The sequence below is a fragment of the Pangasianodon hypophthalmus genome, chromosome 19 (genome assembly GCF_027358585.1).
Source record: "Pangasianodon hypophthalmus isolate fPanHyp1 chromosome 19, fPanHyp1.pri, whole genome shotgun sequence".
In the NCBI taxonomy this organism is placed as follows: Eukaryota; Metazoa; Chordata; class Actinopteri; order Siluriformes; family Pangasiidae; genus Pangasianodon; species Pangasianodon hypophthalmus.
In genome coordinates this window covers 557,321-572,622 of record NC_069728.1, presented here as the reverse complement: position 1 = coordinate 572,622, position 15,302 = coordinate 557,321, and the positions used below count along the sequence as shown (strand labels likewise).

General features: G+C 39.4%; 1 protein-coding gene across 1 annotated transcript; it reads left to right on the top strand.

The window, feature by feature from the left end:
* Positions 1 to 13,359: 13,359 nt before the first annotated feature.
* On the top strand, positions 13,360 to 14,442 carry LOC128321731 (uncharacterized). The gene is made up of 2 exons (XM_053242258.1): positions 13,360 to 14,233; positions 14,348 to 14,442. The coding sequence occupies exon 1, from the start codon at positions 13,394 to 13,396 to the stop codon at positions 14,174 to 14,176; it is 783 nt and encodes a 260-aa protein (XP_053098233.1). The 5' UTR covers positions 13,360 to 13,393; the 3' UTR covers positions 14,177 to 14,233; positions 14,348 to 14,442.
* The last annotated feature ends 860 nt before the right edge of the window (positions 14,443 to 15,302 follow it).

Sequence of the window (15,302 nt, the reverse complement as noted above, 5' to 3'; positions counted from 1 at the left end):
AACGGGCAGTCCGAGCGAGCCAACCAAGATCTGGAGCGGGTGTTACGATGTTTGGTTTCACAGAACCCGTCCTCTTGGAGCCAACAGCTCTCTTGGGTGGAGTACGCACACAATTCATTGCCAGTGTCGTCCACGGGCCTTACTCCGTTTGAGTGTAGCTTAGGGTACCAGCCACCTATTTTTCCCAGCCTGGAATCCGAAGTCGCGGTCCCCTCTGCCCACGCCTTCGCCCAGAAGTGCCGTCACACCTGGAGAACTGTTCGTCAGACACTTCTCCAGGTGGGTGCACGCACCAAGGCTCAGGGTGATCGCCACCAGTCGAAGCCTCCCGTCTACGTCGTCGGTCAAAAAGTGTGGCTTTCTAGTAAAGATATTCCGCTCCGTTTCGAGTAAATTGGCTCCCAAATTCATTGGCCCATTCATTGTCACTAAGATTCTTAGCCCAGTGGCAGTCCGCCTCAAACTTCCTCCAGTGTACAGGAGAATCCATCCCGTGTTCCACGTATCCAAATTGAAACCTGTTTTTCACAGGTATTAATCCCCGCCGCGTCTCGTAGATGGGGAACCCGCTTATTCGGTTAACCGCATTCTGGACTCGAGACGGAGGGGACATGGATTCCAGTATCTGGTGGACTGGGAAGGTTACGGTCCGGAGGAGAGAAGTTGGGCCCCGGCCAGGGACATATTGGATCACTCCCTTATCTATGATTACAATCGATGGGTAGGTTCTCCTGGTAGCGCCGAGAGGAGGAGGGGTACTGTCACGGTTCATGGGTTCACCGGCCCCTTCAGGCCGTTTCATGTACTACGGTTGATTAGTCATTGCTTTCAGCTGCCACTCGTTACCGGCTCTATTTATTCCTCAGCATTTGTCCTGTCTTTTGTCAGTTCGTTGTCTTCATGTTTGTGCTTTTTCAGTTCCGCAGTTGCGCTGCGTGCCTTGAACTCTGGAGGATTACTGTTTCCAGCTGGCTTCCTGGGACTGTCCGTTCAGCCTGTTCAGTATCTGCAACCTCATTAAAAGCCTCAGTTTACTCGCTATTGAATCCGCCTCCTTTTTTCGCCGGGACAATGACATCACTTCCTGTACACATGACTACAATGAACACCTGAAGCTGAAGAGTGTAGAAGCAGCTGAAATGTTATGATATCAGATTGTACTGATTTTTCATCAAAGAGAGTCTCATGAAGAACAGAAGCGTGAACTAAACCTTTGCCTTCCTTCCTGCTAATAATCATTATGATGACGTTAAGAGATTAATAATGTTCTTCTCTGGTGATCAGTTCACAACATGCCAGGATTCATTATTCTGTAATCTCACACCAGCTAATTACAGTCAACATGTATATGAGTGTAAGTAAGCTCATGTGATAAAACAAGTGAAAGAGCTGAACTAGAAAGTAACATCCATCACTGCATCTAAGTTTGACTGTTTAAGATATTTAGATTTTTAAAAACTGTAACTGAAAAGCTTTAAGTACATGCATTGTATGTATTCCTGTCATTTAATGCAGTTTAGGGATATCAGAAAAAACGTATTGTATATCAGATCCTGTAACAATCGGAGAAGATTGGAATTGGGTTTTGGAAATAAAGAGACTCAACTGCTTTTTCCTTTGTTAGGATCATTTTTTTGTTATATGTATACATTATCCAATTTATTATTTTCTTTCCAGTGCAGTTTTTTTAAGTCAGTCATTCACATTTATTATTATAGAAGCAGGGGAGAGGGGAAGCAGGAGAGAGGGGAAGCAGTGGAGAGGGGAAACAGCTGAGAAATTCTCACTTTTATGAAAATGAATAGTAAATATAAAAATAAAACTGCCTTTCAATTCATTCAAAATAACTTAACCATAAGCATAACCACATAAAGTGATAGATTTCAAAAAGCTTACTGAAGACGATGGCCGTGCTCGTGATGAGAAACTGTTCTGAGGTTTTTATACCTCATCCTGAAGAAGGAGCTGATCATCATTCATGCTGGACATGTAGAACATACTGAATCTCCTGAGTTTCACACTTCAATGTACTTTTAGCTACTTACAGCCATGTTGAACAACATTTCTTCCTCTTTTCTTCCTCAGTTTAACTCTAGGGGAGTCCGACGTCCTGCAATGTGATGATAAATACGTGTCTGATGGGAAGAACTGAACATTTCCTGGCCCTCTGATGAGGTGAGACACTATTTCTCCTCTCACATGTTCAATATTTCAGCAGTAATGTTCTGAAGCACATTATCAAGTGGGTAAAGTGTGTGTAAGTGTGTGTGTGCAGTACTTCATATAAGCCAGCTGTTCCAACATCTGTTGCAGTGATACGATGCAGAAGGATGAGCTGATGGGAATTATCCAGGGGAAATGTCAGGAGTGTTTGCTACACGTGGCTGAATCTGAGCAACGCTATTCCTATGTCTTCTGGTTAATTATGGATCTGTACTTGAAATGGAATAAGTACTGGAGTATTTATGCTGTAAATAAACAAATCATCTTCTCAATTCAATAAATTTAAGTATCTGATTACAATAGCACTCAACCTTTTACTGCTCCATTCTGGTAGTGACTAAATCATACTTTCCTGAACAAGCTGCTCTGTTGTGTTGACTAATGAAGTAAAATTGGCCAAACTAATGAGAACTTGTTCAGCCAAAACTACCTCAGAACTCTCATGAGCATAGATAAGAAACATACGGTGATCAGATGAAGCTAAAATTGAGTTCACTTTAAACCGCTTCTTCAGCTGATGAATATAATTATATTATCCAAACTCTAAAGGCCTACTGAAATCAAAGACTTAGGAAATGTTCATGCTAGGAGCAAAGTGGCCCATTTTGAAAAAAAAAAAGAAAGAAAAAGAAATATTTTTAGCAGAAAAGTGCTTGTATTACTTCATTTAAAGCTTAGTAAAATTTCAGTAGAAAAAAGAGAAGTGCTGTGGAAGCGGGGGCGTGGTCAAGCGCAGGATTGTGAATGGAGGGCGGAGCCGGAGAAGGTGAGCGGTAAGGAATGCACACCTGCGGGGAATTCTACTAACGAGTGTTCTGTGCTGCAGTGAGCTGGGGCTAAAAATAAAAAGGGGCTAGACGAGCTCCAAGAGAGAGAGCGCGCGCGCGTGTAAATAAAGTAACCCTCTGAAAGCGAAAGTGAAATTGGAGAATAAAATGCCTCTGAGTTGAAATCACGGACGTGGCTAAATTGCAAGCGGAGTTTTCCGACGTGTTCTCGCCTCTCCCCGGTCTCACTGATCTCTGAGAGCACCACATAGAGACAACCACAGGGGTGATAGCACGCAGCCGCCCGTATTGTCTGCACGAACACAAGAAAAATGTGGTTCGGGATGAACTCAAGGCTATGCTCCACATGGGAGTAATCAAGGAGTCCCACAGTGACTGGAGCAGCCCAGTGGTTTCGGTGCCCAAGGCCGAAGGGACTGTCTGTTTTTGTGTGGACTTTAGTAAAGTCAACGCAATGTCTAAGATTGACACATACCCAATGCCTCGCATTGACGAGCTGCTCGATCGGTTAGGGGCGGCTCGCTTTTATTAAACACTGGATTTGACAAAGGGATATTGGCAGATCCCCTTGACTCCAATATCTCGAGAAAAAAACAGCCTTTTCCACTCCTTTTGGGTTACAACAATTTGTGACCCTTCCTTTTGGGTTGTTTGGGGCCCCCATGATGTTCCAGCAACTCAAGGACAGGATCCTCTGTCCACACGCTGCTTGTGCTGCTGCTTATTTGGATGACATTATTATCTACAGTAATGATTGGCAGCAGCACATGCAGCACCTGAGGGCTGTTCTGAGATCGCTGAGTTGTTCTCAAGCCTGCCTCCTGCTTCCTGATTTCCACCCAAACCCGTAAGGTTTGCTACAGTTAATAAACAGAAAATGAGGCTCAATGTCTCACAGTAAACACTATGGAGTCTCAGGAGGATAAATAAATTAAAAACACCTTTACTTTTTGCTTATTTGCTTATATATATTGTATATTTCATGTTACAAATTGCCAATATACTGCATGAATGTGTACAGGTGTTCCTAATAAAGTGGACAGTGAGTGTATACAACTTACACAAAACTGTATTAAATGACAGGAATACATACAGTTACAGTTTTTTAAAAATCTAAATATCTTAAACAGTCAAACTTAGATGCAGGGATGGATGTTACTTTCTAGTTCAGCTCTTTCACTTGTTTTATCACATGAGCTTACTTACACTCATATACATGTTGACTGTAATTAGCTGGTGTGAGATTACAGAATAATGAAGTCCTGGCATGTTGTGAACTGATCACCAGAGAAGAACATTATTAATCTCTTAACGTCATCATAATGATTATTAGCAGGAAGGAAGGCAGAGGTTTATTTCACGCTTCTGTTCTTCATGAAAAATCAGTACAATCTGATATCATAACATTTCAGCTGCTTCTACATTCTTCAGCTTCAGGTGGTTTTTGTAGTCATGCGTACAAGAAGTGATGTCATGCTCAGTGATGTGAGCTTACATTTTAGACCCAAGACACACATTTTCATGTAGAATCAGATAATGTGTATGTTTCTGTACTGAAATAAGGTACCACTGGAACCATTCTGTACTTTTCACCAGAAAATATCTAAATATTAACTGAATATGAATGAATCAGCTCTCAAACTGCTGGAAATGTGGGACAGGTTCTAATGCTTCACCAAAACTGCTTTATCCTGGGAAAAATGTTTGAGATGCTGAAAAACAGAGAAGAGCATCAGTGTGAACAAACAACAGCAACACCAACACACACACACACACACACACACACACAGGAAAAGTGACAATATTATACAGTACACAGTGAATATTATTCAATATCATACAGTACAGTAAAGAGGCAGTAAGTCAGTAACTCACTGTAGTGTCTCCAGTTTACAGTGTGGATCCTTCAGTAGATCAGAGAGCAGCTTCACTCCTGATTCTCCTGGATTATTACCGTTCAGATCCAGTTCTCTCAGGTGTGATGAGGAGTTTGACCTCAGAGCTGAAGCCAGAGCAGCACAGCCTTCATCTGTAACACTGCAGTAACGCATCCTGCAAGAAAGAAAACCTTCTCACACTTAACACACTCAGTTTTAGCATCGAAAACATGAACTACACAAACTCTTTATATACAGTACATTTACTCTCCATCTCACACATAAAATGAAACTATATCAGATCACTACAATTACAATTACCACAGATGAAAACTGGATGCTGCTGCATTTATAAAACTCTGCTCTGTGTGTGTGTGTACCTCAGTATCTCCAGTGTACAGTGTGGATTCTTCAGTCCAGCAGAGAGCAGCTTCATTCCTGAATCCTGTAGTTTATTGTCACTCAGGTCCAGTTCTCTCAGACTGGAGGAGTTTGAGCTGAGAACTGAGGACAGAACTCTACAGCTGTCCTCTGTCAGATTACACTCACGCAGCCTGGAAGAGAAATGATGAAATATCAGAACGCTGATCTCAAACACACAAACACAGCCATAATACAGCTAAAGTTGAACATGTAACAGAAATGTCAGTGTGTTTCTCTCACACACAGAAATCAGAGGACAGGACACCACATCAGCACATTTACAGGAGCAGGGACGTCTTTCTGCACTCCACAATCTCTCAGCTACAATTTATTATAAGACCATTAGGTCATGTACATACACACATGTGAGAGCGAGCAGCCTACAAACAATACACTCTGATCTGCGTTCAAGTTTCTACAACCAACACTGCAGATATAGTGCATTTTATTACAGAAAATAAAGAATTATAGAACTGCACACTACCAGTTAATAACATGCCAATACTAGTCGTACTTTACAGTGAGGTCAATAAGGCAATTTCTCTGATGTTATCTGTCCTCATGGAGCCGGTACCATGTCCAGCTTTATAACAGATTCTGATAGCGTGTCCAGTGAACTTTTCCGATCTTTCTGGAATGTAACAAACACAAAAGCTAAAGTAAATCTGATCAAATATTATTAGGTGGCTGTTGTTCTCAATGATAAATAACATGTTCTTGATTTGGGAAAGACACTGTTGTTTTGAAACAGGTCTTTTACTGAGTCACATTAGACAGAAGATGGAAAGTTTTCAAGAAAGCTCCACAGGACGTCTGGTTCAGGAGTTGAATAAAGTTATATAATTTAAAAATCCTAATAAATAAATAGATAAACAAATAAATGTGTTATAAGGAGTGAATAAAAATGTTTTCTTTTTCAGCAGCCCTGATGTTTTCACTGTTTTTCAGGGCATAGTGATAGGGTTCACATGAAAAACCCTCTGCTACAGACCACGCCCATTTCCTGTTTAAATCCGAATACAAAAACAGTTATGAATGTTTTGAGCACTAAACAAATACAGATAATAGCATTGTGTTACACCTCTAGCAGAAACACAAGATCTAAACAGCTATAATTACAATTCATAAGTACAGTTTTTATTTATTCATGATATAGAATTAATCTGATTCTCACAAACACATTTCAGTTTCGTACATATATTTAAATCATATTCTAAAATTTACAGCTACATAAACACGCACACACACACAGACACACACACACACACACATTTCTATATGTAATAATTGGTAATAAACTGGTGGTGATAATCTGAACTTAAATGAACTGTCTACCTGAACACAAGGTTCTAATGTCAGGATAAAATATAAAATGGACAGATCCATGTGTCTCAGTTCATATGAGACGATGTATTTAACTTTCTGAAACAAGATAATAACAGAGAGGTCACTCTGAACAAACACGTCTCTTTATTTCTAGCAGAGAGTTTTTCATAGTGTGTTCAGCAGCTCTGGGGAAAGTTCTGCTGGAGAACATTTACACATTTACACACTGTCCTTTACTGCTTCATTACAGTGTGTTCAGTGTGTAGATCAGTGCACATTGTGCACACATTTACTTTCCATTACAAACATTTTCTGGAATATTTTTGCTCCCATAGAACAATAGAAACAGGTCTACAAAATGGTAACAGCTCCATGAGGACAGATAACATCAGAGAAATTGGTTTATTGACCTCACTGTGAAGTACGACTATGTACATGTTATTAAAGTAAATGTGTGTAATGTACACTGATCTACACACTGTAGAAATAAATGCACTTTGTTCTGATGTGAGAAGTGATGTAGATATTTCAACATTAACACAAAGCTAAATTTCACAGAGACCATAAAACAGTTGCTGTTCATTGTTCATTAGACCTTAATCTTATAACCTGCAGAAACAGATACAAATCACATAACACCCCAATACACACACACACACACACACACAAAGCTCAACATCAGAAACAATGCTAATCGACACCATATAAAAATACACACTTATAAAACACTGGGCCTCATTTATGTCACTGGATACAAACGAATTTATTCATAAACTGTGTGTAGGAGCATTTACACAGGAAATCTTTAATGTGTAAATTAAAAATGTAACGTTGTGGAACATCTACAAGATGTTGAGAGAAAAGGTTGATGAGGTGTTGGATCAGAGTTAAATGGGCTTGGCCACTCAGCACAAGAGCTAGCTCTTTATGTATGTGCAGAGCTGCTTTATCTGGTCTTTATTCTGACCCTTAACCCAATGCTTCTCCACCAACACCTCACTGTCCTGTACTTTCACATTCATCAGGCACTTATGGAGGAGTTCTGACTGAGCTGGAGCTTGTGGAAATAGCATCAACACTGGACTCCTGTTCCTGTGTGCTAGGGGTCTCACTAGGGACAAGAGCTCCTGAGTTTGTGCCAATTTACTGATAAAATGAAACTAAATAAGGTGAAGCATGAATGATCGGTTTCAAATCTTGCAACTGTCAGTATGTTACTGTGATTTTATAAACAGATAACGCTATTTAATGCAATTACACACCAATTTAATGAAACTTTTGTGAAACTCCGTTTCATATTAATGGCATTAATTAATGAAATGTTAAATAGGAAACAAATAATTTAAAAAGCAAGCCAACACAAATTCCTAAATTAACACAAACAAGACGAGTCATTCAGTTAAGACAAAAGAAATGCATCTGTATAAAGGAGGACGGGCCGGTCTGTCTGTGTATAGCTGTAAGCTGACAGAAGATTTAGAGCACACTGTTAGAGATATTTAGATATTTAGAGACCAGTATGATTTTTCTGGAGGATGAAAGCTGGTTTACAAATCACTTCTGTTTGTCACGGCATCTTCTTTAAATGCTGTTCAACACTTTAGAGCCAGCACTAATTTAACCAACACAACAACCTTGTGCCATTCCTGTGTTTATCAGTGTTTGGATTTCTTGTTATTGTCACGTTTCAAACAGAGAGAGGTGACTGAGTGTAGCGTGAGAGGCTGAAGAGTGCATCAGTATGAGAGATTTCTGACCAAGTCACTGAGACACTTTAAACTGTTTAAACACAGCAGTTTCTCTGTGTGATGCTCGGTGTCCATGATCACCTGCGTATAGTGTAGATCTCTTTTTCTCATCTTTCATGTAAAACTTTTTTCTTTTCACTTCAAAACATTCACACCTAATTCACCTTTCCTGTATATTGTTTCCAGATTTTGGCCTTTCCAGGTGCTGTTACACTGATTAATAATAATTTTGTTGGTGTAAACATGAGTAAAAATAACTTCCATTTACCTTTTATGGAGTTTTGGCATCACTAATACAAATGAGCTGTGGCGTGCATGCATTTGGTCAGGATTTTAAATGATCTGTGGTTAAGTCCCAGTTCTGATCACATTTCCATTCTTGTTCTTCTTGACCTGAGTGCAGCTTTCGATACTGTAGACCATGATATTCTACTACACAGACATGAACATTCGGTAGGTCTCTCAGTAGCAGTACTAAGCTGGGTCAGATCATACTTGTGTGGTAGACAGTTTTTTGATAAACTGGGAAGTCACTCATCAAGACAATATGATATTTCATTTGGAGTTCCATAAGGATCTATTTTAGTACACTTGCTTTTCTCCTTCTACATGTTACCTCTTGGTAGACTCATTCAAAAGCATGAAATCAGTTTTTATAGTTACGTAAATGACACACAACTTAAATACTATATATATCAGTGTCACCGGGTAATCAAATGCCAAATAACAAATTGCTTACATGCTTGAACGAAATATCTGACTGCATGTTACAGAACTTTCTCCAGTTAAATCAGGATAAAATGGATATATTAATTGTGGGAAATAAACAGAAAAGAGAATACTTATTGACAAATGAGCTAGGTAGAAATCTGGGTGTAACAGTCGACTCTGATCTCAGCTTTGTTCCTCACATTCCTCTCAATAATATCTCTAAGGTTGCATTTCATCATTTGAGGAACATTTTTATGTTTAGAAGATGCAGAAAAACTCATCAATGCAATTACTCCAAGTAGATTAGATTACTGTAATGCTCTCTTTTATGGACTTCCCAAAAAACTCTTTATCCATTACAATTAACACAAAATACAGCTGCTCAGCTTCTGACACAAACTAAAGAGAGACCATATTACTCCTATTGTGCAGGAACTGCACTGGTTACCTGTGACATCCAGAATCGATTTTAAAGTGCTCTTATTAGTTTTAAAACTCTTAATGGCATTACATCTGTGTATTTAGCAGAATGCCTGATGGATTTCACTCCAAATCGCTATTTAACATCAACAAATGCTGGCTTCCTTAAGGTGAATTTTAATAAGAAGAAGCTCGGTGAAACTGCTTTTAGTGTCACTGCTCCCAGGATGTGGAACTCACTCTCAGCATATATCCATCAGACACCTTCACTAAATATATTTAAAAAGCAGCTTAAACATGTTTATTTACCTTGTCTTTTAATTAGTCCTCTTGATTTTGTGCTTAAACCTGATTTTTTAATATTTTAATGATCTACAATATTTTATTTTCTGTTTGATTCATTCTCTTTATTTCTTAATGACTTTTTAGGCTTTGATATTTTATTTTTATCTTGTGTTATTAGTATAATTATATTTTCCATTATGAAGCACTTTGCATTTTATGTAAAAAAAAATTATTATTATTATTATTATTAGTAGTAGTAGTAGTAGTAGAAATGTGTGTCACTGTGTTGTTTGTGTTGTTTTTGTCATTAACTCACCTCTTTTAAAAAGAGTGCATCTCATTCGATTTTTATGTCTGTGTAGTAGGACCTCACTGGACAGCAAATTATTTAAATCCTCGTTGTCTTCAAACCTACATCCAGTGGAATTTAATTATATCAGTATACTGCTCTTGAAAAAATTAAGAATGAACTGAAGGCTGGTGATGACTGTTTCTTGTGTAACTTTAAGGATGAGATGTTTTTCCTGAAGATTCAAAACAAAAAGAGCAATATGATGTTTTAGACCACTCAAAAATGTATTCAGATCAGCATGAGAGATTAGTATGACAGTTGTCATCAGTGTGTGGCAAGCTCTCTGTCTCGATGAGGTCCTGATCATTTGTTTCACATTCTTGAGAACATCTTCCTGGATGGAGGGCAGTTGCATGGTTTCAGTAGATGTGGTTTCTAAAACTAGGTACAGTCTTGTAGCTTCTCTAACACATCTCTATATTACATACTATTTTGAAGTCTCACTGGTGTTGATGAAGTAGATGTAAATGCTTCAGGTACTTGGGTATTGTATACTTAATGACATCACAGAATGCGTATTTGTAAAACTCCATTAAATATCTCTGAAGATTTCTTTGGAATCAATAAACTTGTTGGTTTGGAGCCATTTGCAGACATCATCTGTTGTCCATTTCTCTACCACTGTGTAATCTTGAAAAAGGAAAGAGAAAGAGAAAAAGAAAGGGATTACTGATTTCATATCAAGTAGACATGTCACTGCTTTAATATTCTGTTAGCCTAAAGTAAGCTTCTTTTCTGGCTGCAATTGTGCCCCTGACCAAAACATGCATCCCCTATATTTTAGTGTGCATTGTAAATAGTTGATAATTGTACGTAATCCTGTAGTTAGTTTTAAATCATTAATCAATTTAAGAATCACACAAAAAGAGTCACACAAATATAAATGTAAATATTAGTGTTTTCAGCTTAAAGCGTTTAGTGATTTTTATATATAAAATAGCCTAAAACTTTAAAATTAACACAATCATGACCTGTACATAAATTTTTCTACCAAAAGCATTGAATAGATGTGTACTTATAAAAGCAATTTAAAAATACTGTTGTGGGAATAGAAGAACTTGTGTGATCTGGCCCTAACCGTACATGTCCAATCATCGGCCATATTTATGACCATCAGAGGGGCAAAGGAATGGCAGTGAGTACAAAAACATATGCCAACTATGGGTTTTTGCAGATCAGAGTAATGGGCATGTCGAAAGGTTTCTCTTATTGGTGGAAAGAGGTTCTTGCTGGGAACTGAATTGATCAATCAACCAGAGTATGAAGGTACGTGAGGAGGAGACCCTAACAGCTGGTGATGTGCGGCCCAAAAGTAAACAAATGACTCAACCGAGCATCGCTGGAGCACTCGCTAGTTGCACTCCATATGACAGGAAGAGTAAACGGTGGATGGAAATTACTGATGCGGTTACATATTGTTTGGCCAAAGATATGATGCCAATCCAAACGGTGGAAAAGGAGGGATTTAAGCAACTTGTCAAAAAGCTCGACCCAAGGTACAACATCTCAGGTAGAAAATATTTTTCAAAGACATCCCTGCCTGCGATGTATGAGGACAAACAAGTGCGTGTGACAACAGACAGCGGGGCCAATGTTGTTAAAGCCATTGCTCTCAATAACTGGACCAGACTGTCATGCTTTGGACATAGTTTGCACATTGCTATTGGTAAGTTTCATTTACCAAACAAAAACTTGTAATTTATTTTTATGAGAAATGGCTGCCACTTTTCCCTAAAAACCTAAGAACAACAAATCAAAAAATCATAATCCTCTCTATTTTAACTCTCTGGACCAGTGGTTCCCAAAGTGTGGTACGAGTACCACTAGTGGTACTCAGGCTCCCTCTAGTGGTATGCAGAGGAATCACTAAATTAATTATAAATTAATGTTAAATACATTTTGCACAATACATTTTAAGTTAATCTTTATTTGAGTGAAGTTTTTTTTTTTACATTTAAGTACAGTACAGCTTTTATTTAACTTTTAGGTACAACACATTCTAATTTAATCATTAAAGTTTTATATTTACCTGTTTCTAAGCACTCTGTTAATTTTAAAACTGTGTATTTACAATGTTACAGTGGCTGACAACAATAAATATTCTTATTAGGAATAAAACTGCCTTGTTTTTGAACTGTGCAGAGCTGTAGCTGAATAGTTAGGGCTACTACACTACTGTATTTTAATGTTGGTCATTATGGTGGTACTTGGAGAGCCAAATATTTTCTGAGGTGGTACTTGGTATAAAAAGTTTGAGAACCACTGCTCTAGCCCCATGCCTATTCAGAAGACTCCCGGATTGACAGAGCAGAGAGATAATACGAACCCCCTTTCATCAAACTGCATTTTGACAGTTTTTCGTCCAATCAGAGTGTGCCACGTCACGAGGTCCCTCCCCTTTTTATCCAATCAGAGCGCACCGTGGTGGGTAGTCCCGCCCCCCTTTCAACCAATGAGATTCTTCTTTTTTTTGCAGATGTCCCGCCCCGATCCCCCTCCCTAATTTTTGTGGGTCCGTTCACGCGCATCTGAGTTCCGAGCGGGGGTCCGTTCACGCGCTTCAACCCCCTTTCTCTCTCTCACCCCCTCACCCCCTGGTCAGGGGCCCCGTGCAAATTATCCGGCCTGCGCACGAGGTCGGATTTCAGGCGGCTAGTGTCATGCCGTTCCGGTCTTAAACTTTTCCCCCTTTCTCCCTGTATCGTGCGATTTCGGATCTTTTATTAATACTTTATTTATTTATTTGTGCAACATAAACGGAATCTCTGTTATATGCAAAAAGAGGATTAATGGCTCATCACGGGTGTTCTATTATCAGCGAGACTATTATTTCAATTTTTCAAGATTCTGACAAAGACGGCCCGTGGAAAACCAGCGCGTATCTTCGCCGCACGAGAAGGGGTATGTAAGAAACCCAGAGAGTACTTTGTCCTGGATCTTTTCAGCTCGGACTGTGGTGTTTTTCATACCGTGTTGGACATACCGTTTGCAACGTGGAGGGAAAAGATGGGGGAGATTGACTATAAAATTACTTCGCTCTTTCGCAGCTGTCGTGAGTGGAACGATGCCCTGAGCGATGAAAAAATGAGCCATTGTTGAACACATGTGCACACTTACCCTCAACACGGATCGTATTGCAGATGGGGGGGGGGGCCTCGTGCTCTACTTCGTTTTATGGTATAAAAGCAGACTCGTCCGAGAGAGGAGAAGAGCAAAAGAGAGAGAGAGAGAGAGAGAAATATGGAAGACCGCTGTGAACGCAGGCTCAAGAGAATAAGGCCTACCCCGATCGTGCTGAGGGCTATAGAAGAAGAAGACGGAATGTCCGACCATCCTTCATCTCCGGAGGAGAGTTACGCCGTTCCTTTGCCGCCGACACCTCCCCCGAGCCCCGAGCTCTCGCGACAGCTTTCACCCACTCGCTCTGAGGAACCTGTCGTCTCGGGGCACAAGGAGACTGTCGTTACGGAGCACGCTAACGAGGATCCCGCGGGGATGGAGGTTCAGGACACTCCTTCGAATGAGAACTCACTCTGCGGGTCGGATGACGCATTGCCGACGACCATCGACGACCCCGACGCACCGCTCACATGCTGGCTGGAGAGGGTCGAGTTTTTCAAATGTCTGGAATCAGCGGTGCTTCATTGCCTCAACAAGGTTCTGAGAATGTACGCCGAAGCCAAATGCAACGGTTGTCAGATCAGCCATCCTAGCCAGAGACAACACACGTGCTTGCTCGACCCACCCGACGACATATATCAGACCTCCTTTCACGGTGTGATGCGGATGCTGTGGGACTCACAGTTCGTCCAAGCCCTTGAGAAATATATGGAGAGCTACGGGTTTTACGAGACATGCGAGGGCGACATAATCGGGCCTGCAGCAGAGATTCTTTTGCTGGGGTATAGATCAGGAGGACCGATCTACGACCGCATCTACCGAATGTACGATGAAATCAAACCTGACGAGGAGAGAATAGAGCGTTTCATAAAGCTGGTCATGGACTGCTGCTATACCTGTTAACTTGATTTTATTCCATACCGTCATATATGCATTTATTCAGTGTGTTTCTGCAGCTACCTCTTATATTTTATTCTATACTATTATATTCAATTATTCAGTGTTTTCGCAGCTACCTCTTATATTTTATTCTATACTATTATATATTCAATTATTCAGTGTTTTCGCAGCTACCTCTTATATTTTATTCTATACTATTATATATTTGATTATTCAGTGTGTGTTTTTTTTGCTGTGCTGGTAGCTATTATATACGCTTGTAGTTTGATTTTTTTGCTGACGCCTATATGTATATAGTTTTTTCACGCATGTGTTTGATTTTATTCTATACTATTATATATTCAATTATTCAGTGTGTTTTTTTTTCGCTGCTACCTCTTATATTTTATTCTATACTATTATATTCAATTATTCAGTGTTTTCGCAGCTACCTCTTATATTTTATTCTATACTATTATATATTCAATTATTCACTGTTTTCGCAGCTACCTCTTATATTTTATTCTATACTATTATATTCAATTATTCAGTGTTTTCGCAGCTACCTCTTATATTTTATTCTATACTATTATATTCAATTATTCAGTGTGTTTTTGCAGCTACTATGCGGTACTCACGGTCATCATGGTTCAAACTTTGTTTATGATAAGACATTAATAACGTTTGTGTGTATAAAAAAAAAAGTTGAATAAAAAGTCTGAATAAAGAATCATGCCTTTCTCTGTGTGTACAAAAAAAAAGTTGAATAAAAAGTCTGAATAAAAATCATGACTTTCTCTGCGTGTATAAAAAAAAAGTTGAATAAAAAAAGTTGTAGTAACGCGGGGCCACCACTTCTGTATCTTATGTCTTTATTAACAATACCTGAAGACATGAAAATAAGTAGCCCAAGCTAACAACATTATTGCTTTTTCTGATGCATACACCCAGTCGCTCCTCACTCCCTGCAAACATGAAAATCCCCTTACAACTAGCTACTACTGCCATCTAGAGGGTAGCTGAACCATAAACCCCCTTTACTACAAGAGTCTGAATAAAGAATCTCGCCTCTCTCTGTGTATAAAAAAGAATTTGAATCTCAATCCACGCCTTTTTCTCTCATTTCGGTTCAGCCATGTCTGAGAAGCGT

Coding starts and splice junctions, on each gene's coding strand:
- LOC128321731 (XM_053242258.1), top strand. CDS start 13,394: ATGGAAGACCGCTGTGAACGCAGGCTCAAGAGAATAAGGCCTACCCCG.